The 24,082-nt window shown below is 35.2% G+C and overlaps 1 protein-coding gene across 2 annotated transcripts in view; it reads right to left on the minus strand.

Annotated features, from left to right (window-relative positions):
• TRAPPC9 (trafficking protein particle complex subunit 9) overlaps positions 1–24,082 on the minus strand; it is a 1,774,054-nt gene that overhangs the window by 3,772 nt on the left and 1,746,200 nt on the right. For both annotated transcript variants that reach the window (XM_053715382.1, XM_053715383.1), the window contains exon 22: positions 4,057–4,280. In XM_053715382.1, coding sequence (XP_053571357.1) covers positions 4,057–4,280 — 224 coding nt within the window. The remainder of the gene's footprint in view (positions 1–4,056; positions 4,281–24,082) is intronic.

Raw genomic sequence — 24,082 nt, forward strand, 5'->3', positions numbered from 1 at the left:
ACAGCAAATCAGAGGGTAGAAGCGTTTTGGTAGTAAGAATCTCTAAGAACATATGTCCTATTTCCCGTCACTTTCCCCAGATGCATTCATGCTCATGCAAATATATTCTGACAGTCAATTTGCCATACATTTCTTAACAATACAGACATGCTTATGTTTAATTTATTACCAAGAGCTTAGCCTTGTATTATCAGGTAGGCCTGAAATGCAGTTTAATGTCACATCATATTGGAATCAAACCTCCCACTCAACTAAAAAAAATAACTTGAAAATCACTGATTTGAGAAACAAAGGTGAATCATAAAGTGCAGCTGTTGGGAATAATGTGTAAGAGGAGAAACCTGGAAAGGTTTGTGCACATTGTTTGTTTCTGGCAGGTTATAGTAAAAAATAACACATGACGTTCTATGTAGGTATGCTTGCCAGAAGATGGATATTAATTTTAAAAAATGCACTGGACTCTTGGTCTATATTCTAAAAATCAAAATGCTATAGAGGAACATTAAAACTTCTTCCTATTGAGACTAAAAAGCAAATTCTGTTATCTGGGTTTTTAAAATGATGAAAATCAAATAGCTGGTGTAGATCATTTGCAGCATTTTGAAAACAAGATAAGCACATTTTTTGTATTAATTTTTTCACAAAAGCAAAAGGTGTTGAATGTCCCTTTAACTGCAACGTTAGATGTGACCCAGTGATTATTGAATTGATTTGACTTGCTGGCATCTAGAAAAAGAAATAAGTTGTTGAAAATATATCTTTAAAAAAGGGACATTTGAAATAAAAAAGGGATATTTGGTTATAGCGTATGTTTGTTGAACAAGTATCCCATATAAGCCTGCATAGACCTGCAACGACTAAAAGGGCACTAAATAAAGGCACATTACCAAAATGACTCCTTAAACTTTCTTTTAATTTGGAGATTGTAACTTTAACATAATCTGATTATTGTTATGTATGTAACTTAAAGGGACCCTCAATTAAAAATTAAACTTTCATGATTCAGATACAGCAGCAATTTTAACAACTTTCTAATTTACTTTCATTAACAAAATGTGCACAGTCTTTTTATAGTTACACTTTTTGAGTCACCAGCTCCTACTGAGCATGTGCAAGAATTCACAGAATACACTTATATGCATTTGTGATTGGCTGATGGCTGTCACATGATACAGGAGTAGAGGAAATAGATATAATTTTGAAATTTGTCAGAAAAAAAAATCTACTACTCATTTGACGATTAGGCTAAGTGCTATTTATTGTTTATGCAAATCTACTGTTTTTACTGGTCCTGTGTATGCACCAATCGGTAGACCTGTAAGTTTTAAAACTTGCTCCATTTAATGCATGCAAATCTCAGTTAAAAACTTTAGACAAGAATATCCCTTTTAAGGGATATAATGATCAAAATTAAACGTTTATTATTCTTATGAACGATTTAAAAAACTAAATCAAAACTGACCTAGTTCCCTTGGTATTCTTTGTTTAATTATAGCTCCTTTTCATAACAGCATACAGAAGGCGGCTTAGGGGTGTGCATAAGTCTTTACACGTGCAAACACTGATGTGCATGCGCCTACTCCCATGTCAGTGTTACAACAGAGGAGACTAAAGGACCTAGGTACATTTTTAAGTAAATTGGAAAGTTGTTTAAAACTGTAAACTTCCCTAAAACAATGTCATATTACTGCAATGTTGCATGACATATCAGTTATGTTAATTTTGTTTTTAAAGGGACAGTCTACTCCAGAATTTTTATTGTTTAAAAACCAACACTGGTATATGAATGCACTATTTACATCTGTGATTATCTTGTATTTAAGCCTCTGCAGTCTGCCCCCTTATCTCAGTTATTTTGAAAGACTTCCATTTTAGCCAATCAGTGCTGACTTCAAGGTAACTCCATGGGTGTGAGCACAATGTTTATCTATATGGCACACATGAACTAACACCCTCTAGCTGTGAAAACCTGTCAAATACATTCAGATAAGAGGCGGCCTTCAAAGGCTTAGAAATTAGCATATGAGACTACCTAGGTTTAGCTTTCAACTAAGAATACTAGAGAACAAAGCAAGTTTGATGATACAAGTAAATTGGAAAGTTGTTGAAAATTGCATGCCCTATCTGAATCATGAAAGTTTAATTTTGACTAGAATTTCCTTTTAAATAAATGGGTAAAATAGATAGTAAAATTCTGTTTCCTTCGTTAGAATTGACAGTAGAGATAAACTCAAATCTAGATAAAGCTCCCATAAAATATAATAGTTCTGACATTACTTTGTATCGGAAGGCCATAAATCCTGCGGCGGCTTGTACAGCTCATAAACTAACCAAATGCTACTTAATCTTGCACATACGGCTGGTTTATGTTTCACTGCACAAAATTCAGAAAACGAAATATTCATAAATTTAAAAGATATAAAATGGAAATAATGAATCTTAGCGTCAAAACAGATTATGAATATCCTTAGACCTCCTTAGGAGGAAATTAGAGAGGTGTTTGTCAGTTCGTCCAATCACAGACTGCATCAGCTGATTCACTAAGCTTGAAAAGACAAAGGTTCAAATGGGTTAAAATGACTATTATACAAGCGCTGCAGAATCTGTTGGTGCTCTACAAACAAATGATGAGACTATTGATAACTAATAATAAAGAGAATGAGTAACACTTAATGTGTTTACAATTGCTTTTTTTTATCAACTGCAGAGTAAAAAATTTATGAAAATTAGTTAAGGTTTATTTGTGTATTGTAAAGCTCTGATTTTGTGTTTTGAAGCCACAACCTAATAAAATGGGTTGAGCTTGTAGGTATAATCAGATCTCATTACTGTATCACATTGTGTACATATACCTGCTTCTGTATCTTATATCGGTCCTTAAAACAATCACCAGTACTTGGAGAGAACAATGGAAAATCAACATTTTATTACCTTATCTCTGCTATATCCCACTGGGAGTGTAATTTCTTCTAATGGCTGTGTTTACAAAGCTTATCTATAGCTTGGATCTGCGGCCACAAACTTTCAGAATAGGTGGGGATGCCACATGCTAAATCAACGATTTCAAATGCCGATATAAGGGTAAAGGAGCTACTTGTAAACAATTTAAAACACTCCAGCAGGTAAAGTGGATCATTGGGAACAAATTAAAGGGGAGACTTTTTGAGTAAACTGTCCCTTTAAAATCAATTGTATTGTTTATCTTATCTTCTTTGCTGTAGCTAGTTAGAGACAGATATAAGTCAAATTCTGCACTGCTCAAACAATCAGGGTGTAATATTTTCCAGGGTTAGAATTCTGAAGTCTGCTGGATTGACTCCAGCTTCTCTGTAGGGCAGTGGTTAAACTACAGTAACGAAGCATAATAAATAACAAAAGTATATATATTTTTATTCTTAATGCCCCTTTAAGTAATCTCTTCTTAAAGGGACATTCCGGTCAAAATTTGAAATGCATAGATCTATTACTTCTTTGAATAGAAACATATTTGCAATATACAGGTACTGGCAAAAATACTTCTAGTAAAAGTTAAAAACTGTTTTAGTGTTAGCATTTTTCTCTACACATGCGTGTAAAACATAGCTAGATATTCTCAGGGCACCAGCATTTAAAATACTGCAGCTGCTCAGAGCACAAGTGGGGCTTGTATCATGTCACCAATTAACAAACCGAGTCATTATCAGATGGTACAAGCACCATAGGCTCTCTGAGCAAGTGCTGTGTTTACAATGCTGGTGCAAGGTGCATACTTAAATACACTTTTGAAACAGCTATAGCTTTTTTAAGAAGCATTTTTGCTAATGCATGTATAATACAAAAATACTTCTGTTCAAAATGGAAATGCATCCAGGATAGCACACAAAAATATCACACTGGGTCTTAAGGATTGCAATAGCTGTCAATATATATTATAAATAATTTATACTTATATTGATATATAAATAAAATGATAAATAATATATATTTATATTAACATATAAATAAAAATACTACAAAATAATATATATTCATATCAATATATAAACAATTAACAAGTGCAGTTACTCTAATACGTACAGAACTTATGTAGAAGGTGTTGGATCCAACGAAGGTAACAATGTCTTGGAGTTCGTAGTTATGAACTCCGTTCTGGTAATCTTGGTATGGTATTACAGAGAGGGCGAAGGGACCTACGGAGTTCTTACTGCGGTTAGTAAGTCTGACTTCCAGGTGTATGGGATCGCCAACTTTACAGTCTGCAATCACATCACAGTCGCACGGTTTTCCATTCACTAACACATCTGTAAAACAAGAAGATTGATACTATAATTGCATTGAAGGAAATCCCTATACAAGAACAAGATATTTTATCTGCATTAATAAGTTTTGCAGTTACGTCACATACAACTCTACTGTAGAAACACATTAACCATTAGTAAAATCCATGGTGTTTGCATAGAGCCTTGAGGCTAGGCATGAGCAGACTGAAGACTATGGCCACAGGTTTATTTGTGTAATAGTGCAGATCTTTGTGTGCTGCATTATTAAAGGAAAAAAATACAGCACAACCAGCGGCCATATTCGGCATTTGTTTATAACTAAAGATATGGTGGTAGTTCAACTTTATGAAACCTGTAAATGTAATTTCATAAATGTGAAAAGAAAACTGCAGGTAAAACTGCTTTGTATTGATTACTTTCTAACGCATTTCACCCTACACATTTCTTTTAAGTCACTGAAAACAAATAAGTCTACTTTCTTTGAGAATTCTTAAAATGTGTCATGGGTCAGAGATGTGGCACATACATGTTTGTCTTTTTCCTTAATGCGTTCTCAATAACTTGTTATAGCCGACGCAGAGTATAAAATATAACATTTTATTAAAAAAGTATAACATTGTCCCTTAATTTTTTTTGGTATATTAAATAGCAGTTTTGGCTAATTCAAATCACAACCCAATGAAATGGGTTGAGTGTGTAGGGAGAGCAGACCTCATTAGCTTATCTGGATAATTACTTACACAAAGTCTTCCTTATCTTATTTCTTGCTCAAAAACCAATACATAGAGAGAACAATGGAAAATTAAGATTTTTATATCCCTCTATCACCCCCCCCCCCCCAGCATGATTTCATCTCAACCTTCTAGTTTTTCTATAACCAGTTCTCAGGTTACTGAAATTTCCAGTATAGGTGGGGCTACAACAGGCAAAATTGGTTGTTTTAAATCACAAAATAAAAGGTAAAGGAGATATTTGTAAATAACTTAATGTGTTCCCAGTGATCTACCCATTGGAATGTATTAACAGAAATAAAACGAATGACAGTACACAGTTCTACTTCCTTTAATGCAGCCTAAAGAGCTAGCTACATTAGAACTACTGAAATGCTGCTTATAACAGTTAAATTGTATATATATAGTTTTTGTGCTAAGTTTTCATAGCAGTATTTTCATGGTAAGCATAACAATACCTTTGTGAGAACAAAAACTTCCATTATGTAAAAGCATTTCTTGAATATTTAAATCGGGGGGGGGGGGGGGGAGCTACTAGCCCCACCCCTATTTTTATTTATTCCAAACTTTATTGTAAAGTAAAAAATTAACAGACATTACAATAAAATGCAGTTGTACAAATACTGCGTTGATGCGTTGAAACAGATTTATTATTTTACAATACTTAAGGAAACAACAAAGTCAAAAACAAAAACAAGCTCCTTAAGTGTCAAGTTGCATCCAAAATACTAAGAACAAATTCTGTAAAAGGGCATGAAAACAAAAAAGGAAAGGGTATTCCTCCGTTTAATAACAATCACAATCAATATTAACCGCAAACAATATTGTGCATAAAATGTATTGTGAAGCCCGGTCTTCAATATCCTAAATGTGGTAAAAGAAACTAATTAATATCTAATTCAGGGAAAATGAACCCTAAGCTCAATTTCATTCTTTTTGCTAAAAAAAAAGTCTATTAAAAAATTCTGATTCACCATTTATCTCAGCACAAATTTAACTAAAATTATAAATGTTTTCCATAAGTTTTCACAAGGATACTTACTAATCTTAAACTCCATAAAGTCTTTTTTATTTTACAAAGAAAAGCCCACATTTAATGGTCCATTGTAGTTTAACATTTTCTTTCATTGTTATGAACGACAACAAAATCACGGCCACATTTCCTAAAAGAACACCAAACACTAAATACATTTCATGCACCACCCTCTAATCATGGGTGCTGACATTTTGGAACCTAAGGGACCGATTTAACATGCCCCTAATGGTGCCTAATGCACCTGCTTCCATGCAAGCCTTTAGGCTCGCCGGAAAAAGGAGTTAAGAAGCAGCAGTCTTAAAGGGACATTAAACCCAAAATATTGTTTTCATTATTCAGATAGAGAATATAATTTAAAAAAAGTTTCCAATTTACTTCTATTATCAAATTTGCTTCCTTCTCATGATATTCTTTGTTGAACAGATACCTAGGTAGGTAGCGTGCACGTGCCTGAAGCACTACATGAAAGGAAATAGTGCTGCCATCTAGTGCTCCTGCTAATGTATAACATTGTTGCAAAACTGCTGCTATATAGTGATGCAGACACGTGCACACTTGTGAGCCTACATCCTTGCTTTTCAACAAAGGATAACAAGAAAACTAAGAAAATTTGATAATAGAAGTAAATTGGAAAGTTGATTAAAATAGTGTGCTCTATCTGAATCATGAAATAATTTTTTTGGGGTTTTATGTCCCTTTAAGACCGCTGCTCCTTAACTCATACGCTTCCTCTGAGGCTGCGAACAGCACTAAGCCCCATCGAATACGATCAAATTGATTGACACCCCCTGCTAGCAGCCGATTAGCCGCGAATCTGCAGGGGGCAACATTGCACAAGCAGTTCACCAGAACTGCCTGTGCAATGTTAAATATTGGCATATAGCGATACAGGGTGGACATGAGTTGCTATAGCGAATCATGTCCGCTCGGGGTATGATAAATCTACCCCTAAGTCTCACTGCAGGTTTCTTAAGGAGAGTTGCTGCACATGTGAATAGAGGTCAGCACTGGAGAATAGTCATTTTAAAAAACGATCTCATTTACTTTTATCATCAAATTTGCTTTGTTCTCTTGGTATTCTTAGTTGAAAGCTAAACTAAGGTAGGTTTATATGCTAATTTCTAAGCCCTTGACAGCTAGAGGGTGTTAGATCATGTGTTTCATATAAATAACATTGTGCTCATGCAAGTGGAGTTATTTAAGAGTCAGCACCAATTGCCTGAAATGCAAGTCTGTCAAAAGATCTGAGATAAAGAGGCAGTCTGCAGAAGCTTAGATACAAGGAAATTACAGAGGTAAAAAGTATATTTCTATAACCGTGTTCGTTACGCAAAACTGGGAAATGGTAAATAAAAGGGATTATCTATCTTTTTAAACAATAACATTTTTTGGTGTTTTAAGTTACTAAAATTGTACGCAACACTACTTTAACGTTGGCCTGAGAGGTTCCAAGAATTTGGATCAGTTTGGAATGTTATATTGATCTATGAGAATACATTGAATCCAAAGTCACTGTCTTCTACTACAGCTACAGACAGGTCAGAAGCAAAAAGGCACTGAACCAGCAACTGGCTTCTATAGGTAAAGCTGCCTGCTGCCCTCTACATCACCTGCATTTTTCATGTCATTAAAAATACAATTTATACGATCAAGGACAGCAAGAATACGCAGCTTGAACTGGATGTGTACTGCTCTGCCAGACATAAGTGGCCGGAGAGTTACAAATAGCTACAATGGGAATGCATATTGGTTGGCACTGAAATGGACTAGACAGGATGTAATCTGGATACTACCGCTACACACAGAAATAAACCGCTACAAATAAAGATTATAAAGAACAGGGTGATTGACTCTAGATCATTCTGCAGATCGCTATCTAGTACAAATAAATTCTGCGTCTAGCAGGTCAATTTCCTAGAAATACAATGTAATGTTTAAGGAGTGTCCTGTTTTTACTGTCACAAGTTGTACTTAACTCCTTGTCTACCAGAGAGGGGAACAACATATTGCAATAGCCATGTTAAAAGCATAAAAATATTGTAATGGCTATTTCATTCTTATGGCCTTTATGTTCTGAAAATATTTTTGGCCCCTCATTTTTAAAGGGACATTAAAGTTAATATTTTATTTATACATCAGAAATGATTCACTGCGTTGCAAAATATATGAATGCAAAATAAATGTTATAAAAGCATTTACAGCTGGTGTTTTTTTTTAACTAAATATGTACTATTGTTTGCTGTTTCCTCATCTGTGGTGAATCAGGTGCAGGTATAAACTAGCTCCTAAACATATCAGCAAATCACTGTGCAGCATGTAGGCATGTTAGTGCTTTATATTCTGGGGAATGTGCTCTAGAATCTGTGCGGGGTGGAAACATTATCTTTTCAGCGTTAAATGACAGTGTAAGCAGGCAAAAATAAAGTAAGTGCATTGCAAAGTTTTTAATTTCCCATAATAAAATATTGTATCCCTTTAAATTCTAAATATTTCAATCAAGCATATAAATTAATACTATTTAAAATGTTTTTAGGGTTTTTTTGTATTTAAAAAGGAGATTAGATTTTTTTTAAACTAGCTACAAATGTACAGAACATCTGTAGGAGAGAGGCTCAATGGTTGTTAAGCAAAATCTTAAAGGGACAGGAAACATTTTTTTCTTTCACTATTAAGATAGAGCATATAATTTTAAACAACTTTCCCATTTATCAAATTTGCTTCATTCTCTTTGTATCCTTTATTGAAAAGCATTAAAAAAAAAAAAAAGGATACATAGAGAAGGAAGCAACTTAGATAAGAGAAGTGAACAGGAAATTTGCTTACAATTGTACGCTCTATCTGAATCATGAAGGGAAAAAATTGACTTTACTGTCCCTTTAATAGTTTTGCTGGTGGGCAATGACGCATCCCATAAGCATAAAAATAAAGTTTTCTTCCCTCAAAAAAAAAAAGAAGAGAGAGAAAAAGAAAACCTTCAAAAACATCCATTTAAAGGGACAGTCTACACCAGAATTTTTATAGTTTTGCATAACCAACACAGTTATAATAATACACCTTTTACCTCTGTGATTTCCTTGTATCTAAGCCTCTGCAGACTGCCCCCTTATCTTAGTTCTTTTGACAGACTTGCATTTTAGCCAATCAGTGCTGACTCATAGATAACTCCACGTGCGTGTTATCTATATGGCACACATGAGCTAACACCCTCTAGTGGTGAAAAACTGTCAAAATGCAGGCAGATAAGAGGCAGCATTCTATGTCTAAGAAATAAGCATATGAGCCTACCTAGGTTTAGCTTTCAACTAAGAATACCAAGAGTACAAAGCAAATTTGGTGATAAAAGTAAATTGGAAAGTTGTTTAAAATGACATGCCCTATCTGAATCCTGAAAGTTTATTTTGGCCTAGACTGACCCTTTAAAATGACATGCCCTATATGAATCATGAAAGGTTTGTTTTTTTAACTAGACTGTCCCTTTAAAACTGCCCTCTTTCAAAAGCAACATACAAAAAATCACTTTATGTCCATTTACGTCATTTCATATTTCAATCTTCCATTCACTTTATATTCTCTACGATACCAAACTAGGCTAAAAAGTAAGTCAGTAATGTTGATAATCCATTCAGAGGACTCAAATTAACCAAACCCGCAACAGTGAATTGCGTTTGTAATTTGTCTAAAAATGCGCAAGAGAATAAGTTCTATCTGAATCATGAAAGTTTAATTTTGACTAGACTATTACTTTAAACTTAGAGCTAAGAATAACACAAAATCGTTATTTGGGTCTGATTGTTAACAAAACTTTTTTTTTCTTGATTCCTGGAGTAACATACTGTATATATTTGCTAGAAAATTTTCTCTCAAAACAGCCCTAATGAAATATACACAATGAGGTTTCAATTAAATATAAATAGTCCAATGGAGCAAATAATGATAGAGAGAAAAAATACATAGTTTATTTCTATATAGAACAAGACTGAATAGTTAAATGACCTATTACATACTACATGGGTCTATTTAATAAATTATTAGTTCAAATAATACTGTGTAAGAGAAAGAAACAAATAAAATATATATTCTTTTGTTGGAACACCTATTTGACTGGGTGCCTTTTCTTACGATATAGCCAGTAAACCACCTCACACGACCTATATCAATGTGCATATACAAGGTAAAATGCACATACAGGAGAGATACTTGAGTATTCCTTTTCATTTGCTTAAGGTTGTAATGACCCCCCTCCCCATTAAAACAAAAATGCATGGAATTCATAGTAATCCCATTTATTTTATGTATAATTATATTACAAATAAATATTTATGTTCCTTTAAGCAAGTGAATAGTTCAGTAATATTTCATAAATGTATGTTAATAGGTTCGTAAAGGCCATAAAACATTTAGCTTGTTAAGTCTTAAAGGGACACTGAACCCAAAAATTTTCTTTTGTGATTCAGATAGAACATGCAGTTTTAAGCAACTTTCTAATTTACTCCTATTATCAATTTTCCTTCGTTCTCTTGCTATCTTTATTTGAAAAAGAAGGCATCTAAGCTATTTTTGGTTCAGACCCTAGACAGCACATGTTAATTGGTGGGTGAATTTATCCACCAATCAACAAGAACAACCCAGGTTTTCACCAAAAATGGGCCGGCATCTAAACTTACATTCTTGGATTTCTAATAAAGATACCAAAAGAATGAAGAACGTTTGATAATGGGAGTAAATTAGAAAGTTGCTTAAAATTGCATGCTCTATCTGAAACACAAAAGAAAAAATTTGGGTTCAGTGTCCCTTTAACAATAGCACTATATTTGCTGTGACATTTCCTGGTACCAAAAACCATAAACTCATCTGTACAGTTCAATTGGTTTCCTACCCACTTAAAAGAAACGTGGTTTTGTTCATTTTGGCCCAGTAATGATTATGTGATTTATTTCCTTTTTGCTTTAACCGCACATTATGGTTATTGACCATTCTACAATACATCCCATGAACATATATTTATCTTCTGTTCTTTTTATACCTTCATTTCCTCTCTATTTTATAAACTGAAATTGCTGATTAAAACAACAATAAAAAATTAGCTTGTTAATTCATTCATATCATTTTCCGTGGATAAACCCGAACAAAGAGTATGAAAAGCGCAGTCTGCTCTGCCCAGTTGGTCTTGTTTGCTGTGTGGTTGTCTCCTGATTTTAAAGCTTACACAAGTAAATACAGCCAACTAGGGGCTTGTTCTTGCTCAGTACAGACAAAATCATGGGTTATAAAGACTAAGAAATGGACAATAGTCTCTATAATCACATTTGCATTCTTAAAGGGATAATGCTCTTAAAGGGACATTCCAGTCAAAATATAAGTGCACATAGATTTATTGAATTTTTGAATAGAAGCATATTTACAATATACTTGTATTGGCAAAAATGCTTCTATTAAGAGTGCATGTGAAGTATAGCTAGATATTGTCACTGCACCCATATTTTAAATAATACAGCTGCTCAGATCATCAGGGGGGCTTGTATCATGTAAGCAATTAACAAACTGAGTAATTACAAGATGGTACAAGCACCTTAGGCTCTCCAAACAAGTGTTGTGTTTAAAATCCTGATGCACGGTGCATACTTAAATACACATTTGAAACAGCTATAGCTTTTATTAGAAGCCTTTTTGCTAATGCATGTATATTAAAAAATTGCCTCTGTTCAATATCGAAATGCACCCATGTGGTTTCCAATTTTGGCTGGAATATCCCTTTAAGAGAAATTCTCTAGAACATTTTGCTATTGCACTAAAGTGCATATAATTTGTGTTTAAAGGGACAGTCAAGTTCAAACAAAACTTTAATGATTCAAATAGGGCATATCCTTTTAAACAACTTTCCAATTTACTTTTATCACCAATTTTACTTTGTTCTCTTGGTATTCTTAGTTGAAAGCTAAAACTAGGAGGTTCATATGCTAATTTCTTAGACCTTGAAGGCCGCCTCTAATCTGAAAGCATTTTGACAGTTTTTCACCACTAGAGGGCATTAGTTCATGTGTTTCACATAGATAACCTTGAGCTCATGCACGTGAATTTACAGAGGAGTGAGCACTGATTGGCTAAAATGCAAGTCTGTCAAAAAAACTGAAATAAGGGGGCAGTCTGCAGACGCTTAGATACAAGGTAATTACAGAGGCAAAATGTGTATTATTATAACTGTGTTCGTTATGCAAAACTGGGGAATGGGTAATAAAGGGATTATCTATCTTTTTAAACAACAAAAATTCTGGTGTTGACTGTCCCTTTAATCTCTGTACAAAGATTAAGAACATAGTAAAAGTCAGCTTCAAGCAGTAAGGCACTCTGGGAGCTAGCCAATGACAACAGACAAATGTGTGTAGCCACCATTCACCAGCTAGCTCCCAGTAGTGCATTGCTGCTGGGAATATGTACATATTCTCTTCAACAAAGGATACTAATAAAAGTACATTTAATAATAAAAGTACATTTAATTAGGTGTCTTTTTATGCTTTGTCCAAATTATACAAGTTTAATTTTGACTTTCCTATACGTGTAATGTCCCTGGAAAATGTTTCACTAAGGAAAAACAACAATGTTGTATATGATCAGTATTTATTTTTCCTGCATTTGCTGTAAAAGTGATACAGAAAAGTGTAAATAGTGATACTGAATATTTTATCTATTTTATTGCAATGTGAGTGTGCACTCAAATATGTAGGAAGCACTATGTGCCGCCTGAAAAAAAACATATGTATGAATATATCTACATCATATTTAAAAAGTTTTTTCAAAGCATTCAGTATCTTTTTATTTTGTTTAGGAAATTAACATATGCAGATGGACACAGGGGAGATACAAAGAAGATGATCAACCAAAGACAAACTTTTTTGGATCATTACTTTGGGAACACTACACTCCAGTGGAACATTTTGATTGGGTTTCATGTTTGTGAAAAGAAAGGAAATAAAAAACAGATGACCTTTATATAATTATAAGAATCATACAAAGTTAAAAATTGGGGATCCACAATTTACAGATATTAATTTAAAATTGTTTTTTAAAACAATGATAATAATCTGAGTTGGGCCGTCCAACCCGTGGGCTTAGAGCTTGGTGGATGGTCTGTAGTATTGTAGTATTCGGTATGTGGTCAGAATTGATTGGGAGTATTGGGACCCTGATTTAGAGGGATCTTATTTGCGTGCGGTTTCGGTCATGTAGATAGTGATATAGTGTGAGTGACACTGATGAGTGTATAACTTCAATTTGGTGAAACAAATGGTTCCTTAGTGAAAAATTGATCAGTTTACAACACTCAACCGTGCAACAAAGGATAACAGATGGTGGAGTGATCAACAATTTGCAAATAACAAAATAGTAAAAATGTGTGAATAAGGTTAAAACAAAAAAACACATTATAAAAAATGGCCAAAAATAGGTGATAATAGACTATATCACAAAAGTAAAAAATAGATGGTAAAAATAAATAAAAAATAAAAATAGAAATGAAATCCAAAAAACTGTGATGAAAAATATGTGCACAAAATTGAGTTGTAATCCAATTGAAATTTGCAGTCTAAGTTAGAAATATAGTTAGATGGGAATGACCTTGTTTCCTGATGGTGAGAATCCCTTTAACTTTCTGGTGGTGAGGACTCTGAGATTAAGACTGAGAGACCAACAGGATCCAGGTCTAAGGACTCTCGCCACCAGGAATAGGAAGGTCCCCTCCACAGGAGAGACTATTAGCCACCTACGGGGAGACAATCGGGATCAATTGCGGATGTTCTCACCACCAGAAAGTTAAAGGGATTCTCACCATCAGAAAACAAGGTCATTGCCATTTAACTATATTTCTAACTTAGACTGCAAATTTCAATTGGATTACAACTCAATTTTGAGCACATATTTCTCATCACCACAGTTTTTTGGTTTTCATTTCTATTTTTATTTATTTTTACTCTCTATTTTTTCATTTTGTGATATAGTTTGTCATCACCTATTTTTGGCCATTTTTTATAATGTGTTTTTTTGTTTTAATCTAATTCACACATTTTTACTATTTTGTTATTTGCGAATTGTTGATCACTCCACTATCTGTTATCCTTTGTTACGCGGTTGAGTGTTGTAAACTGATCAATTTTTCACTAAGCAACCACTTGTTTCACCACATTGAAGTTATACACTCACGAGTGCCACTCACACTATATAATTATCTACACGACTGAAACCGCACACAATTGAGATCCCTCTAAATCAGGGTCCCAATACTCCCAATCAATTCTGACCACATAACGAATACTACAATACTACAGACCATCCACCAGGTTCTAAGCCCACGGGTTGGACAGCCCAACTCAGCTTATTATCATTGTTTTTTTAAAACAATTTTAAATTACTATCTGTACACTGTGGATCCACAATTTTTAACTTTTTATGATTATATAAACGTCATCTGTTTTTTATTGACTTATCTAGAATAATCTATGTTTAATAAATCTGCTCATTATTTAGACCACTATCACTAGCATTCATCGGAGGACCTAGTCACCTAGCCCTAATTAAGGTGCTCTGAACCTACAGATCCACTATTCAATTTCCCTGGGCTAGCTAGATAGCCTTTAGTCAGAGCCATAGGTGTATCTGTCTCTTAGCACTGCATCTATATAATTCAGAAAAGAAAGGAAAGCTGTTTTTTTTTTCTCTCAATATATTACTTTCATTGTACAAATTATATATATATATACATACAGTATACATACAATATATATATTTTTATATATATATATATATATATATACACACACATACACACAAACTATATATATATATATACACATACAGAATACATACAATATATATATATATATATATATATACACATACACACTATATATATATATATATATATATATATATACACATACAGAATACATACAATATATATATATATATATATATATATATACACACATACACACAAACTATATATATATATGAAAGAGAAGTTTAGAAAGTGTGCGTGCGTCTTGAGTACTATATGGCAATATAGCAACAAAATTTGAAATATTTGATGATAGTTCTTAAGATATGTGCACGCTCCTAAGGCTAACTTAGTGTGCACTTACGAGGAGCAGTTAAAGGGACAGTATACACCAATTTTCATATAAGTGCATGTAATAGACACTACTATAAAGAATAATATGCACAGATACTGATCTAAAAATTCAGTATAAAAAACTTACTTAGAAGATTCTCCACTAGGAGGAGGCAAAGAACACCCCTTTTTATTAAAGGAATTTTTGGAGGCCGGCGATGTAAAGCGGGCTTTAAAAAAAAAAAAAAAACTTACTTAGAAGCTCCCAGTTTAGCTCTATTGAAAAGGTTAGCTGGAAAACCCACTTAAAGTGGTTGTATAGCAAAAAGAGAAGACACTCCCCCCTCCCCCGTATATGAAAAGACTCTTTACACAAACAGGAGCAATACATCAGTATACTTCTAAAACTTTGGGGCTTGGTTTGGAGTCTGAAAATCAGCACAATGTTATTTAAAAATAAGCAAAACTATACATTTAAAAAAAAAAAAACTATAGGCTATATAAATGGATCATCTACAAAACATATGCAAAGAAAAACCTTGTGTATAATGTCCCTTTAAGTATCAACAAAGGATACCAAGAGACAAAGATACATTTGATATCTGAGGTAAACTGGAAAGTGTTTTATAATTGTACGCTTTATCTGAATCATTTAAATCCGACTGCATGACAGTATGTGACAGCATCAAGTATCACCATAAATGTTAGCCAAGCCCCCAGTCTGCATTGACTGGACAAATGTTTACTTATCTAACGTTTGGTGTTGACATGGGAAGAGATTTCCTTTAAACTTTTATCCCAAAATGTAACATTGCAAAACCAAAGTGTTATAAAGATAAGAGACTCTGAATAGTGTGTCATACTATTTGATACACTGGCTTACAGCTCTGCATATTAAATATGAAACACTTATGTGCAATGCATATGTCCCCCGCCCCCCATGTATTTATAAACTTAAAGGACCAGTAAATAATAAATACAGTATATTTGCATAAACAACAATTGCATGATAAAAAGGCAATGCAATAACACTTAGCCTGAGCTTCAAATGAGTAGTAGAAAAAACACTATCCCCATATGTCATGTTTCAGACGTTGAGCATCATACACTTTCTATTGTACATGATGTAAGACTGAGGCAAACTGTTGGGTAATATTGTTTAATGAGAGCAACATAAACTGTTTAATGCAGCAATGGGAGTTTTTTTTGCCAGTTCTGTTAGCAGAAACTACTTGAGGATCAATAATTTAGATAGATGTAGAAAGGTGTGCGTTTTTGTTGGCATGGCAACTGACTTGCATTTAGAGAGTACATAAAGAATTCAAGCCTTCGGGCGATGACTATAGCTTATTGCGATGGTAAGAACAGCAGGCTAATGAAGGTGTCCTGCTACATCCTTAAAGGGATTCCTCTTATCCTAAAAAAGAAGCCATACTGTGATAGGTAACAGCTAGTTTAGTGCTAGATTACGAGTGGAGCGCAATAAGGGGTATATTGGGGAAAATTGCAAGGGTTTGCGCTCATTGCTCTTACCGCTTGTATTACGAGTTGAAAGTAAAGGGATTGCGTGTGCGCAATTGTGATTGACGCTAGATTAATTACTGTGACTACAGAGTTCTGGTTAACTGTTTCGCGAAACTAAAAAGTGTCACAAAACACATAAAAAATATATAACTAAGTATAGTTACACTCATAATAACACAATTTAATAAAAAATATCCAAATATTGCACCCAAAATAATAAAGCTCAAAGATAGAAAATCTCAGGTGTTAGAAAAAAAAGGCATTTAAAGGGGCAGTAAACTTACAAACTATTGCTGAATTATATAACATTAGCTAAGTGGCAGATTTATACATTAAAGTATTGTAGTCTATTTTTATTTAAAAGTTTATTTTTCCAGAACGCCACTCCTTGCTCTACTGAGCGGGTCTGGCTTTTCCTCAGCATATCACGGCAACAGTGTCTAGTCACAGCGTGCCCCGTCGCGCCATTAAACTGACTGTAGCTCGCTCTGGTCTAGTAGCAGGAGCGAGCTACATTCAGTTTAATGGTGCGACCGGGCACGCTGTGACTAGACAGTGTTGCCGTGATGGGCTGAGGAAAAATCAGACCCGCTCAGTAGAGCAAGGAGCGGCGTTCTGGAAAAATAAACTTTTAAATAAAAAAATTCTGCAATACTTTAATGTATAAATCTGCCACTAAGCTAATGCTATATAATTCTGCACTATGTGCAGAATTAAATAACATTAGTTTGTACGTTTACTGCCCCTTTTACATAGATATACATACATAAAAATCTCTAAAGATGTATATGTATATTATATGTGTACACGTGTATTTATTTGTGTATATATGTATTTAAAGACATATATAAACACATAAATACATATGTACACATATATAGACATATATATTATTGCATTGGAGCTCTGTGCCGTTAAGTAGATGAAAACATGTAAAAGCATATTTATGCAATATTCATATTTAATAAAGGTTTTAACTGCGTATTTACTGTAAATATTTCACATTCCAATGTTCTGCATATCTATGTATTTATAAATAGATATTCCTATATACAGTATATCTGTATATATCTATACCTATATATAATCATTTATATATATGATTTGTGGTGTGTGCACCAATCACCTTTGAGATGGAAGTGATTCCAATATAATAGTTCAATGCGAACACTGAGATTTGCTAAAAACATTATTCTTGGACCACATATCTCTGTTCTGGAAGAACCTTTTACATCATAATGTAAGACAAGTTATATTCTGGGAGATAAAATCTAAAAGTATCTGAATTATTTTCAATTTTACATCAATGGCAACTTGCGGAATTACTTTGTAGCTAATAGAGTGTGTTAAAATGACTTGAAACACCTATCAGTACAGCATCTTGTATCTATGAAACGAGCACACAATAGTGAGATGAGCTATCCTTACTGTGGCGTAGCAAGTAGCGCAGTTTGATTTGTGAGGCTATTTGTGCTGTAGGAAGTAATATATAGGCTGCCGTGCAAGGGGATTCATTGCTAATCCCTGTGGTGCGCGCACTCAAAGGGCATCACTCATTTGAATTACTCATAGCATTTTACATTTACGGTTTGCGATCATTGTATACAATACACTGCTGACTGTTTCACCAGCAGGCTGCTCTTGGGTTATAGAAAAAACACTGCATGATATTACGTCAATTAGCGGAAACCCTAACTAACGTCCTGTTTCTCTGCCATGGTTATCAATAACTAAACACACTGAACTCAAATACATCAGCCTCTTTAAAAGGACAGCTATAAATATTACAAATAGATCAAATAATCTGCTCTAATTTGTTACATTTATTTTTTCCTCAGACAAGGCCCAAGCACACTCCTGGACCGACTTAGGTAATAAGCATTCATAGAAACCATGTAAGTTTCAACAAAGCATACCAAGTGGAGGGATTTCATTTAAAGGGACAGTCTAGTCAAAATTAAACTAGATAGGGGATGTCATTTTAAACAACTATCCAATTTACTTTTATCATCAAATTTGCTTTGTTCTCTTGGTATTCTTAGCTGAAAGCTAAACCTAGTTAGGCTCATTTCATAATTCCTAAGCACTTGAAGGCCGCCTCTTATCTTAATGCATTTGACAGTTTTTCAAAGCCAAAGGGCGTTAGTTCATGTGTGTCCTATAGATAACATTGAGCTCACGCATGTAAAGTTACTTATGAGAGGACACTGATTGGCTAAAATGTAAGTCTGTCAGAAGAACTGAAATAAGGGGGCAATCTGCTGAGGCCTAGATACAAGGTAACCACATTGGTAAAAAGTATAATAATATATCAGTGTTGGTTATGCAAAACTGGGAAATGGGTAATAAAGGGATTATCTATCTTTTTTAACAATAAAAATTCTGGAGTAGACTGTCCCTTTAATAAAAGAAGCTGGGAAGTTATTTTATTTTTTTAAATCTAAATCATGAAAGTTTACTTTTGAGTCTATGCTCCTTTAATAGATACATTGTGACTTACCTGCAGCAAATTCCCAAACTTACGCAATGTGACTTACCTGCAGCAAATTCTCAAACTTACGCAATGTTACTTACCTGCAGCAAATTCTCAAACTTACGCAATGTGACTTACCTGCAGCAAATTCTCAAACTTACGCAATGTGACTTACCTGCAGCAAATTCTCAAACTTACGCAATGTGACTTACCTGCAGCAAATTCTCAAACTTACGCAATGTGACTTACCTGCAGCAAATTCCCAAACTTACGCAATGTGACTTACCTGAAGCAAATTCTCAAACTTACGCAATGTGACTAACCTGCAGCAAATTCTCAAACTTACGCAATGTGACTTACCTGCAGCAAATTCCCAAACTTATGCAATGTGACTTACCTGAAGCAAATTCTCAAACTTACGCAATGTGACTTACCTGCAGCAAATTCTCAAACTTACGCAATGTGACTTACCTGCAGCAAATTCCCAAACTTACGCAATGTGACTTACCTGCAGCAAATTCTCAAACTTACGCAATGTGACTTACCTGCAGCAAATTCTCAAACTTACACAATGTGACTTACCTGCAGCAAATTCTCAAAATTACGCAATGTGACTTACGCAATGTGACTTACCTGCAGCAAATTCTCAAACTTACGCAATGTGACTTACGCAATGTGACTTACCTGCAGCAAATTCTCAAACTTACGCAATGTGACTTACCTGCAGCAAATTCTCAAACTTACGCAATGTGACTTACCTGCAGCAAATTCTCAAACTTACGCAATGTGACTTACCTGCAGCAAATTCTCAAACTTACGCAATGTGACTTACCTGCAGCAAATTCTCAAACTTACGCAATGTGACTTACCTGCAGCAAATTCTCAAACTTACGCAATGTGACTTACCTGCAGCAAATTCTCAAACTTACGCAATGTGACTTACCTGCAGCAAATTCTCAAACTTACGCAATGTGACTTACCTGCAGCAAATTTTCAAACATACGCAATGTGACTTACCTGCAGCAAATTCTCAAACTTACGCAATGTGACTTACCTGCAGCAAATTTTCAAACATACACAATGTGACTTACCTGCAGCAAATTTTCAAACATACACAATGTGACTTACCTGCAGCAAATTTTTAAACATACACAATGTGACTTACCTGCAGCAAATTCTCAAACTTACGCAATGTGACTTACCTGCAGCAAATTCTCAAACTTACGCAATGTGACTTACCTACAGCAAATTCTCAAACTTACGCAATGTGACTTACCTGCAGCAAATTCTCAAACTTACGCAATGTGACTTACCTGCAGCAAATTCTCAAACTTACGCAATGTGACTTACCTGCAGCAAATTCTCAAACTTACGCAATTTGACTTACCTGCAGCAAATTCTCAAACTTACGCAATGTGACTTACCTGCAGGAAATTCTTAAAATAACACATTGTATCATGTAAAATCTGAAACTTACACGGGCGTCTATACCGCAAACGAATGACACAGCAGCAGCTATTGTGCAGAACAAAGTGGTATAAACAATACTAAACAGGTTAAAGGGACGGTAAAGTCAAAATGAAGCATTATTGAGTCAGAGCATGCAATTTTTTAAAAAAAATATATGCAATTTACTTCTATTATCAAAGTTGCTTTGTTCTCTTGGTATCGTTTCTTGAAAATAGCCTGATGGAGGCTTAAGAACGTGCACGTGTCTTTAGCTTTCTATGGCAGCAGTGTTTGCAAATATGTATAGCATTGCTATAAACATTGAGCAGGTTCTCGTTTTCAGTTCTGCATGCTCTAACTAAACCATATGTATGTCTTTATATTATATTGTATATTAGATATATAAATAAACAGTGCTTTATTGCCCTGTAACCTATGGTATCCTGTGTTGTTCATTCTGACTAATATCCAAAATATAAAATTATTGTTGAAAATTATTAAAACAAAATATCTAAAATAATGTAGCATGACTCAGTTTTCTCACCCTATGTTGCATGTACTGATTCTAATAGCTTCCTGAGACACATGATACAGCCCTATGTATATCACAAATCAGATAAAGATCAAAATAGAGGCTTTAATTCATAAATCCCAGTCGCGTGCCTTTAGCACGATCACTAAACGTGAAAGCCATTATCCAGAATACAGTCCATATGCTTTGAGTGAAAATAGATATGCTTTCATACTCTCATTACCAAAATTACCCTTAAGGAAACACAGACCAGGTGCGAATATTACAGGAGTAATGTGTTTAAACACCAGTTTTCAGACCACTCAGTTGTCACTGTGTATGCCCATAAAGACTTTACTCAGATTGGTTTGGAAAGCTTTCAGACTTGAGATCACACAAGGGCCTCAGGTCTCTGCAGTACAACTAGGTGCTGTATTGGAACTGGAAAAAAACCAACCTACGCAAATTCAGGACATCCTGACATTGAACTCCCTTTAGAAACTTGCACAGCTCTTATGGCCATAGCACACTGAAACCTATCCAGCTTCCATCAACTTAGCCTATGATTAAGCGCCACTAGGGGGCGCGAAACGCGTCAATCCGTCTGTCCCTCTGTTGTCTGTATCTTGCTGGAAAGTTTTTAAGCCTCCACAACTTTATTTTTGGTGGTTAACAGAATAAATATTTCATCATATTTTACACCCCGAGTAGTGCCTGCCTCATTTTTTCTAAGCACACTGAAACCTAACTTCATAAACAGCTTCTTCTATCTCAAATCACAAAGCTCTGCAACCCCTGTATAAGTCTTATACAGCCATTGGATCACATAACCCTTCAGCCCCTCTAGAAGTCTTCTAAAGACATCAGATCATATAGCCCGGTAACCCCTCTAGAAGTTTCATATACAGGGAGTGCAGAATTATTAGGCAAATGAGTATTTTGACCACATCATCCTCTTTATGCATGTTGTCTTACTCCAAGCTGTATAGGCTCGAAAGCCTACTACCAATTAAGCATATTAGGTGATGTGCATCTCTGTAATGAGAAGGGGTGTGGTCTAATGACATCAACACCCTATATCAGGAGTGCATAATTATTAGGCAACTTCCTTTCCTTTGGCAAAATGGGTCAAAAGAAGGACTTGACAGGCTCAGAAAAGTAAAAAATAGTGAGATATCTTGCAGAGGGATGCAGCACTCTTAAAATTGCAAAGCTTCTGAAGCGTGATCATCGAACAATCAAGCGTTTCATTCAAAATAGTCAACAGGGTCGCAAGAAGCGTGTGGAAAAACCAAGGCGCAAAATAACTGCCCATGAACTGAGAAAAGTCAAGCGTGCAGCTGCCAAGATGCCACTTGCCACCAGTTTGGCCATATTTCAGAGTTGCAACATCACTGGAGTGCCCAAAAGCACAAGGTGTGCAATACTCAGAGACATGGCCAAGGTAAGAAAGGCTGAAAGACGACCACCACTGAACAAGACACACAAGCTGAAACGTCAAGACTGGGCCAAGAAATATCTCAAGACTGATTTTTCTAAGGTTTTATGGACTGATGAAATGAGAGTGAGTCTTGATGGGCCAGATGGATGGGCCCGTGGCTGGATTGGTAAAGGGCAGAGAGCTCCAGTCCGACTCAGACGCCAGCAAGGTGGAGGTGGAGTACTGGTTTGGGCTGGTATCATCAAAGATGAGCTTGTGGGGCCTTTTCGGGTTGAGGATGGAGTCAAGCTCAACTCCCAGTCCTACTGCCAGTTTCTGGAAGACACCTTCTTCAAGCAGTGGTACAGGAAGAAGTCTGCATCCTTCAAGAAAAACATGATTTTCATGCAGGACAATGCTCCATCACACGTGTCCAAGTACTCCAAAGCGTGGCTGGCAAGAAAGGGTATAAAAGAAGAAAATCTAATGACATGGCCTCCTTGTTCACCTGATCTGAACCCCATTGAGAACCTGTGGTCCATCATCAAATGTGAGATTTACAAGGAGGGAAAACAGTACACCTCTCTGAACAGTGTCTGGGAGGCTGTGGTTGCTGCTGCACGCAATGTTGATGGTGAACAGATCAAAACACTGACAGAATCCATGGATGGCAGGCTTTTGAGTGTCCTTGCAAAGAAAGGTGGCTATATTGGTCACTGATTTGTTTTTGTTTTGTTTTTGAATGTCAGAAATGTATATTTGTGAATGTTGAGATGTTATATTGGTTTCACTGGTAAAAATAAATAATTGAAATGGGTATATATTTGTTTTTTGTTAAGTTGCCTAATAATTATGCACAGTAATAGTCACCTGCACACACAGATATATATAGCTATAACTAAAAACAAACTAAAAACTACTTCCAAAACTATTCAGCTTTGATATTAATGAGTTTTTTGGGTTCATTGAGAACATGGTTGTTGTTCAATAATAAAATTAATCCTCAAATATACAACTTGCCTAATAATTCTGCACTCCCTGTAGACATCAGACCTTAGATCACACAGCTCTGCAACCCCTCTAGAAGTCTTATATAGGCATCAGATCACATAGCTCTGCAACCCCTCTAGAAGTCTCATACAGACATCAGACCTTAGATCACACAGCTCTGCAAACCCTCTAGAAGTCTTATATAGACATCAGATCGCATAGCTCTGCAACCCCTCTAGAAGTCTCATATAGACGTCAAATCACACAGCTCTGCAACCCCTCTAGAAATCTCATACAGACATCAGATCTTAGATCACACAGCTCTGTAGCTCCTCTAGAAGTCTCATACAGACATCAGATCTTAGGTCACACAGCTCTGTAGCCCCTCTAGAAATCTCATACAGACATCAGATCTTAGATCACACAGCTCTGTAGCCCCTCTAGAAGTCTCATACAGACATCAGATCTTAGATCACACAGCTCTGTAGCCCCTCTAGAAGTCTCATACAGACATCAGATCTTAGGTCACACAGCTCTGCAACCCCTCTAGAAATCTCATACAGGCATCAGATCTTAGATCACACAGCTC

This window comes from Bombina bombina, chromosome 5 (assembly GCF_027579735.1).
Source record: "Bombina bombina isolate aBomBom1 chromosome 5, aBomBom1.pri, whole genome shotgun sequence".
Lineage (NCBI taxonomy): Eukaryota > Metazoa > Chordata > Amphibia > Anura > Bombinatoridae > Bombina > Bombina bombina.